Raw genomic sequence first — 9,615 nt, forward strand, 5'->3', positions numbered from 1 at the left:
GTCTCTTTATAATTTTTAAAATAATAGCCTGTCAAAATATAATTTTTAAACAAATTTTTATTTTAAATTCATTGTCACCTATCTAAATTTTTAATTTTTAATTCTATTTTGTTCTGCTTAAATTCGTTTATTGTCACTTCCGAATTCTTTTATTCTACCACTCACAAAAATTACCAACAACAATTATTCAACAAATAATAGAGCCAGTATGTATAAATTAGAATGAAAAAGACAGAAGTAATGATAGTAACGATAATAAAATGAGTGTGGAAGAGACTATATTTTTATTGATTAGTTTGGATTTAGAATGAGAATAAAGAGAGGGTAAAAAAAGGATTTTGTTTCCTAACTAATTGGCATAAAAAAATAAATTTGTTCAAAATTTAACATTTTTTTAACAACATAACTATTTTAAAAATTAACATTTTTTTTCATTTTTAAGATCAGAATAATATTTTATCCGACCATCAATTTTAACAAGAGATATTCCTTTATCTTTGTTTTAGATCCTTAAATTAATATACTTTAAGAAATAGATATATGGAATTATGAATGGTGAAAAAAGAAAATAACAAAAAAAATATAGAGGTCATGAAGTGACATTGTCATTAATAAAGCTGTGAAAGAATAAGAAAAAAAAGATGAAAAATGTTGTACTTTGTATTTCTTGATTATTATTGATTGATTGATTGTATTGTGAATTATGAAGGTAAAATTAAATATACATAGAGCATTAACCTATGAAAGATAAAAGCAAATAAAGATAAGATAAAAACAAATAAAGAAAAGATAAAGATAAGATAAGATAAAATAATAAAGACTAAAATTGTAACTAAATTTATCTATTTTGTTAGGCTGAATTTGTGGGTCGCGAGACTTCTTTATTGTTGTCATGAGCTAAGGTGGAAGAGTGGTTAAATATGGCCCCGTAAGCTAGTGGAAGAAAGATGTCAATAATCCACGACTTGGGTAAGTTCTGGTGAAATGGTTGAGGAAGACGCGTGTGACGTGGTGACGCAGAGGGAGATGTGAGCGGCGAAGCTAGAGCTGCTGACATAAAAAAGAAAAACATAGAAGGAGATGCTGTGCTTGAGGGAGAGAGAACAAGCAGCGATCTTCTGAAGGCGCGTAGAGCGCGATAAGAGAGAGGGCGTGTAGAGCGCGATGATAGAGGGAGTGTAGAGCGCGATAATTTTAGGTCCATTGGACTCTGAAGGATAAGAAAAGAAAAGATTAAGGTGATGCAGAAACATAGAAGGAGATGCCGTCTGCACTCCATTTCAGATATTAAACATAAATGTGGCAATCTCCAGAAAGTTGAGGTCAAAATTAGGGTTTCTGCCTTAAAGAAAGAACAATAATGTGAATGTTATTGATATTGACATTGATGAAAACCAAGTTAACGACGAAGAAGAGATACAGCCACCGCCACCAACATGTGGTATATGCACCATCCCTATGTCCGCCGACAACGTCTTCAACAACAACAATCGTTGCATGCACCCTCCTTATTACTGCCATAACTGCATCCGCTTCCACCTCATCCATCGCATCCGATTCGTCACCGCACAGAACATCCCTTGCTCTGACTTGAACTGCACCATAAAGTTAGATCTAATGGCATTCAAGACTCTCATCTCCAAAGAAATGTTCAATAAATAGTTCGATACTACGGTTAAATCTGCACTCTCTTAGATGAAGTACCAGTGTTTCTGCCATTTATGCTCCGAATTAGTCATCAATGAGTGTAAAGATAAGTCTGTGAGGAAAGTGGAGTGCCCTAATTGTAAGAAGAAGTTTTGCTTCAAGTGTCAGGTTCCTTGGCATCATGATAAAAGTTGTTATGATCATGGTGTGCACGGTAACGATGTGAAGTTAGCGAAGCTTGTTCGCAAGAAACAATGACAAAATGTCCTCATTGTTCTTGCTGAGTTGAGCGAGTTGATAGATGTAATTTCATTTATTGCAAGTGTGGGTTTTACTTCTGCTACATATGTGAAAAAGATCATGGCCTTGATACCATAATAAAACTATGAAAGAACAAGAGAAAAGATAAAAAAAAATTATTGTTTGTTGTTGTTTCTTGTTAGAATAGGAGTAACTAAGACTGATGTAGATTTTCACTTGGATGGATGTAATAGAGATTGGTCAAATTCTGAGCTAAATTGGAAGATTGAATATTCATTGTGGGAGAAGGTTGAAAAAAAAAAGCATGGTGATTTCTCACCGGAAAGATGATAGCTTATGTATTCTCCTCAAGGAGGATGATAGCTTATGTATCCTCCTCAAGGAGGATGATACCATAGCTCTGATACCATAATAAAACTGTGAAAGAATAAGAAAAGAAAATATGAAAAATGTTGTACTTTGTATTTCTTGATTGATTATTGATTGATTGATTGAATTGTGAATTATGAAGGTAAAACTAAATATATAGAGAGCATTAGTCTATGAAAGCTAAAAGCAAATAAAGATAAGATAAGAACAAATAAAGATAAGATAAGATAAAATAATAAAGGCTTAAATTGTAACTGAATTTATGTATTTTGTTGGGCAGAATTTTTGGGTCGCGATACTTCTTTATTGTTGTCATGGGTTAAGTGGAAGAGTGTTTTTATAGCCATCAAATGGCAAATATGAACATATATTTTTTTAGATATTGACCAAATTTTGGGAGATGTATTGTCTTGCTCTCATATCCAATGTCCAGAAAATCGGTTTAGACCATCCGGTCGAACCGGTTGAACCGTGAGCCGTTGCTAAAAAGAATCGGTCAAATTCTAGAACGGCCAATTTTAAAAACTGCTATTAAACCGTCAAACCGACCGAAAAATAGTCAGTCGAATCGAACCGTGATCCGGCCGGTTTTCTGAATTGGAAGCAAACGCCGTCATTTAGTGTGTTGAACTCTAACTCCACTACTCTAGTCCAACCCTAACTAAACTCCAGCCTCCAAAACGCCCTCTTTGCCTCTCTCATCCTCAGTCCCGAGCTCCTCTCATCGAGCTCCAGGTCCTCCCTCACTTCTGTCCAGCCACCACTTGCTCCCTGCAGCCTTCCTTCCCCTCCATCGCGCAGCCACCGTGCGAACATGGAAGCCTCCGTCGCGCAGCCACGGTCTCGTTGGTTCTGTTCCACCGAAGCCACTGTCTCGTTCGAAGTCCGTTTGAAGGTGCTCCTTGTCTCAGTGTCTCTCTCTTGCATGCTCTGTTCAAGGAATTTAGCTTCTAAGTACTTTTTTAACTGTAATTGAATAATTTTTCGTTACTATAAAGTTCTGTGAACTGTGAACTGTGATTTTTTATTTTTCTGTGAACTGTGAACTGAACTCTGATCTAGTTTTGCCGCGTCCACCTCTCCCCACCGCGTTGTTCTGTTGTGTTTATTATTTTTTACTATGATTTTTTTCTTGATCTTGTTAAGTTGCTATTTTGCTAAATTGTTGGTTTTGCTGGATTCAGATTGGGATTGCTCTTGTTTTTTTATTAGGTTATTGAATTTTTTATTTTGGTCTTGTTCTTGCTTATTTGCTAAATTCAATAAATTCTTTTTGTTGTGTACCTATTGTTGTTCTTGAGATTATTGAGTTGTTGTGTTCTTGCTAAATTGTTAATTTGCTAATTTTCTAAATTGTTGTAGTTGTGATTTTTGAGATTGAGATTATTCTTATTTCTTGTTATTAGGTTGCTGGATTTGCTATTTGCTTGATTTGCTATTATTTGTGACTTTTAAGATTGAGATTGTTAGCTGGATTTGCTATTGTTGTGTACCTATTATTTTTCTTTGAGATTATTGAGTTGTGTTTTTGCTAATTTGTAAAATTATTGTTGTGATCTTTGAAATTGTTGGGTGGTTGTTGTCTTTTTGCTATTGTGTTGTATTTTTTTGTGCTTTGCTGCTCATTGTTATACTTTTCTGTGTTCAATTAAGTCAATTAAAACTATGCTTTGGACTTAATTGTGGTTAGATTGTTAAGTTAGCTATTTCAGCATATGAATTTTGTCAATTATGCATTTCTTAATTTCTAGATTAAGACTTGCACTAGTTTCTTTCCTAGTAACAACCTATGTGACTAATTTTGCACTATTATAAACTTATCCATTCACCTTGTAGACATGCACTTGGTGGCTTTGATGGAAGCATAATGGTGTCAACCGTTGAAGTGTTTGATCCTCGACATGAAGCATGGATAACCAAGGAACAAATGAATCATCCTAGTCTCGAAGCACAATTGTGTCTACTAACATTAGTTTTAATTGTAATTCAGTGGTACCTGTTCTATGTTGTGCTAATTGAATGTGTCTATATATAATAATCGGTAGGTGGAGATTGGAGAATTATAAAGAAGTAACTTTCTAATGATGTCATATAGAAATTCTTCATAGTATTTTTATCTAATCTTGAATGAATGTTTTTTTATCCTTGACTCTAGATTGTCAACTGTAAAAAAATATATCAGCATTTATTTATTGTTTTTTTATTATAATACATAAAATATTCTTGATTTTGTTATTATTATTTGACTTTTAAATTTGTGTTTGAATGAAATTATAATATTGTGGTTGATGTAGTATATTTAATTTGATGATATTTTAAAGTTTATATTAAATTATAATTATATTTTAATATATTTATTTATATTTTATTTATTATTCTATTATAAAATAATTATTTCGGTTAGATTACGATTAAATTGGTTAAACAAATAAACCAATAAACTAATAGTTAGAACAGTTCGATAACCGATTCGATTTTCAGATCCTTGCTCGTATCATAAAATTCAATAACGGGAGTGTCGTATCAAAGTTGGGTCAATATTTAAAAAAAATTAATCCAAATATGATTAGAAAAAGGGATAATAATGTAACCCAAAAAAAAAAGTTGTTGGCCATATGCCAAGCGTGATTGGTGATCCAACATGAAAGTTTGACATGCTTATTTCATTTGTTTCTAAGATTCACTCAATCATTTCCGACACTCTTCACCACTAAAATTATTGACATGTCTAATTGTTTTTTCCCTTAGGATGATAATTGAATGGAGGGAAAAATAATTGAGCATGCATTATTGTTGTACCGTATTTACCTGAGTTATTATTGCACACACGATTTCAGTCATATTCATCTAAGGTATGATCATGACAATTCACTCTTCTCAAATCTTAATGTTACTCTATTGTATACAACATAAGTGAACATAAGCATTTCGATGATGCTACAATTACTAATTAAGATACCAAACTAAATTACCATTGTTAAATCGCCAAATTACCATTTCATTAAGTTAACCAACACAAAACATAAATATCTATTCTTATATTTAGTTTGACCTAAACCAAAAATAGAAGCCAACTATTACAAAATTAACTTTCACCACTACAACTCACATTGATTCATTTTATGCGCACCCTCTTGGTGCAAACCCGATCCGAGAACCCGCCAAATCAAACACGACCCGAAACCCTTGTTGCTGGATATTCCCAATTATGGATAACCCGCTCATCGTCCCAGCGAACGCGAAACAGTAAGTTCCCTTATCATCCACCGGAATTAGGTAATTCCCGGCTGGAAGTGACACATCGGCACCTCGAAAATGTAGCACTACGGTCGGAACTTTCACTTGCGTCATCCCCGAAAGATCAAAGCAAGTATCAAATAACGAGTATTCGGGTGCCCGTTTCAATCGGGCTGCCCCAACCCGAAAAGCGTCTCTCAAAGCCTCATAAGCGGGTCGGGTCAATCGAGTCACTGAGGTGCCCGAGTCAATAATTACCCCACCATTTCCGGTCCGGTCAAGCCGAAACAAAGAAGCCGAAATTCCACGAACCAGCACCCCGCCAACACTAATTCCCAACAGTTCGACATAGTAAAATGTGTCGAGCTTTGGGTTCTTTAACAACGGAGTGAACCGTGCCGCTCTCGAAACTGCCAAATCACCAAAAACCATTGAAGACGGTTTTGATGAAGCAGCTCGGTCCACTAAACAATAACTGAATTTGTTATTGAACCGGGCACCGGCTTGGGTCGGAAAGGAAAGCATGCCCCGGCCCAGGCCCAAAAGGCCCGCAGCCCCAACAAAGAGCCCCTCGTTGTCATGTCCACAGCCTAAGGCCACGCGCGGGACGCTGGCGCGTCGCCGGAAAGTCAATGTCTCAGTGGCAAAATCGCCGACGGTGAAGGACCCGTCTCCATATGAGACCTGATACTCGCACACCTTTTTCCGGGCGTCGCATCCCGGCGAGTCCAGCTGCCGGCAGAGCGGAGAACCGCAGGGTACTGGGGCAAAGGTCCGGGACCCTTTCGGGTCGAAAACTGGGTCGGACTCTGAGTAGCACTTCTTGCACGGCGCACATTGGAGCCAAACGACGTCGCTTCCGGTGTCGAGCACCATGTAGAGGTAGCGTGGCGGCGTTCCGACGCCGAGGCGCGTGAAGTACTCGCCGCTGCCCTGAGCCAAACCCGAAATGACTGAGCTGCTGAAGCTGAAACCGGGTTGTGATCCGAACCCGGTTTGGTTCTTGGGTGAAGAAGAAAATGGAGCTTTGGAGACGAAGGAAGTTACGATTTTGACCCTAGCAGCGTCCCTTTGGAGCCTTTGGGTAAACAATTCGTGCGGTGTTTTGTTGGAAGAGAGTGCATCGATGTGGTGAAGAGAGACAGAGAGCGAAGCTGATTCGGGTTCCGGGTCGGGTTGCTCGGTTTCGAGTTCGGGCCAATAGAGGGTGGGTTGAGATGGGAGTGGGTGGAGGATAAGGGTTTGGGTTTCTTTGGTGGCGGTGGAGAGTGTGATGAACACTGAGAAGAAGAAGAAGAAGAGAAGAAAAGCTTTGGCCTTTGCTTTCTTCTCTTCCATTTTTGTTTTGGAGAGAGAGAGTGTGTGCAGTGAAGAGAGGGAAAAAAAAGTGTTTGAGAGTTGAGTGGTTGATGAAAGGGGGTGGCAGAGAATAAATAATGCTTAGTGATAGTGTGTGAGGAATGCACTTTCACTCAAGTATCAAGTGTGTTCCCATTTGGTGATTATTTTCTTCTTTTTACTTAATTAATTATTCAAAGTTGCTGTTAGATTTGATGCTATGGGTATGGGAATATATCTCAAAATTTTGCATTTTTGGCTGGGTGATATGTCTTTTTTTTGGGATAAAAATATACTTTTTTTAAAAAGAAAAAAACTTTATCATCATAAATAATTTTAGACAATTATTAGAGTAGTCAAAATAGTATTTCATTTAAGTTTAGTGACATCTAGATTAAGATTGTGTTATGGTAATTAGTAAATTGGAGTGTGAGATTACTAGCTTGTCCATAATAGAAAGATTAGTAGAAAAGTGGTATATGCAAAAGGAAATTATCCTTATATGGTGATTTGGAAAAGTTAATACACATGAAAGAATATAGTAATTCTTGCCTAGGTATAAGCATGTGATGAGATACAAAAATGTACTAGTATTTTTTGATACATTTGTTCGTAGAAGTTGTTGATCTGAATAGCAGGACTAATAAATGATTTAACAGACATTAGATGGCTACAATTCTACAAACTTCTCTTTTAATGAATTGGAAATAATATTGCTAGTAGATTTACAATTGCTATATTTGGTTAATTTAAATAAATTTTTTTTATTAAAAATAGAGAGACTCGAATTCACAACTTTTTAGAACCAATATTATAAATTACACATAATAATTTTCATTATATAAAAAATACATAGTACAACATACTCAACTTCTACCAAAGTTTTATATTCTATCTAATGACAAAGTGTAACATCATTGGTGAAAAATTTATGTTTGATTACTCTGTTAGTTTTTATAGTTTTACAAAATTTTTAATTAGGTCCTTATACTTTTTTTTTTCTTTCAATTGAGTCCTTGTATCAAAATTTTTTTTTAATTTAGTCTCTATACTTTTTTTTATTTGAATTTTTGCACCAATTTTTTTTAGTTAGGTCCCTATAAAATTAAATCAATTATTGTCAAAAGAGACTTAATTGAGAAAAAAAATTAGTACAGAGATCCAATTAAAGAAAAAAAGTATAAGGACCTAATTAAAAATTTTACAAAACTATAAGGACCAATACAATAATTAAACAAAAAATTTATTTCTTTTCATAATTTAGTATTTAAGAAAAGTGACATATATTCATGAGAATTTAACAATTTCAAAATTTATAGACACAAATATCCAATATATCCAAGTGATCACAAACCTTATGTCATATATTTTCTTTGTTCATTTTATTTGTTGCTAGCTATCTCTTTTTTTAACATATATTTGAATCAATATAATTAAAGAGAACCAAGAGACAGATAGAATATAATATATGTTTAACAAGATATGTAACTTTTCATCAAAGATTAAGATCATGCACTTAAAAGGGTCAAATATAATAAACAAATAAATATTATTTATTCATTATTATTTTTAAGTACATGTCACTTTCTTGATTTATGAATATTTTAACATAAATAAGCAAGACTCCATATACATCAAATAATTGTCAGCACCTCAATATACATGGTGCCACATTATTTGTTTTTTTCCTTAAAACCAAACGAGAAATTTAGGCTTGATTAGAGGACTTATTTGAACAACCACATGCATGGAGAGGGAAATTTGAGATCAAAACCTCACGAATCTATTTCTTTTTAAGAGTGAAAGTGAATGTATTATATTTTGTATTTAGTAAAAGGACAAAATATAGAAAAATGTGTTATTGCCTTTTTTTTTTTTTGTCTTTTTTTCTCTTTATATTTATATTTTTGTCGTGTTATATTTGAACTACTAAATATTTTTAGAAGGATTTCCGAATATAACTATAAATTAATTTATATTAAAGTGTTATTAATAAATTTGACATCAATCATTTTATCAGAAATAGAACATATACAGATCATCACTTATAAAAATAACATTAATTAATAATAATGTGTATTAAAAAAATGTAATAAGTTGAATTCATATATAAAGCTATCTGTGTTCATTAGTTCACCAACCAAATAGTTTAAGAATTGTGATTTTCAGCCTTGAGATCATTATTTCTCGTGATAATTATATTATTGTTTACCCTTATCCATGATCTTGAGTACTTGGACTTCGATTCTTGTTTCTTTTTCAATAGCTTTATTGTTAATTAAATTGAGTAGATAATGTTGGAATGAAAATAAAACTATTAAATTATTTTTCTTTTATTTGCTTTATACTATTTTTTTTTATTTCTAAGGTTTACTAAGGATAGAATTTTTGACCTTTCGAACATAGAATTTTGATACTATATTATGAAATCAATTATTCCAAAAGCTTAAGCTGATGAGAGAAGACAACATTAATGGTTATATCTCTAATATTTTGATTATTTAGTTTATACAAAGAAAAAAGTTAAACTGCCATACAATTGCAATCGGTCACTCTGATCTTATTATTATAGAAGAAGAATTTAACTTAAAAATAAGATCAACCTATATGTCAAGTATATAAAGTCATCAATAAAATAAGATAATTATATAATTCAAGTATTTATTATCTCTACCATTATTGTCTCAATTTTTTTCTTAATTATTTGATAAAATATAATTTTTTATTTTATATTTTTAAGTGAAATAAAAAAACATAAAAAAA

General features: G+C 33.4%; 1 protein-coding gene across 1 annotated transcript; it reads right to left on the bottom strand.

Moving 5' to 3' along the window:
* LOC107623706 (aspartyl protease family protein 2) lies at nt 5,152-6,812 on the bottom strand (the record flags this gene model as incomplete). The annotated part of the gene is given in 1 exon segment (XM_016326058.2): nt 5,152-6,812. A coding segment is annotated over 1 exon segment (1,415 nt), but the record flags the coding sequence as incomplete, so codon positions are not given.

The sequence above is a fragment of the Arachis ipaensis genome, chromosome B02 (genome assembly GCF_000816755.2).
Source record: "Arachis ipaensis cultivar K30076 chromosome B02, Araip1.1, whole genome shotgun sequence".
Classification (NCBI taxonomy): Eukaryota; Viridiplantae; Streptophyta; class Magnoliopsida; order Fabales; family Fabaceae; genus Arachis; species Arachis ipaensis.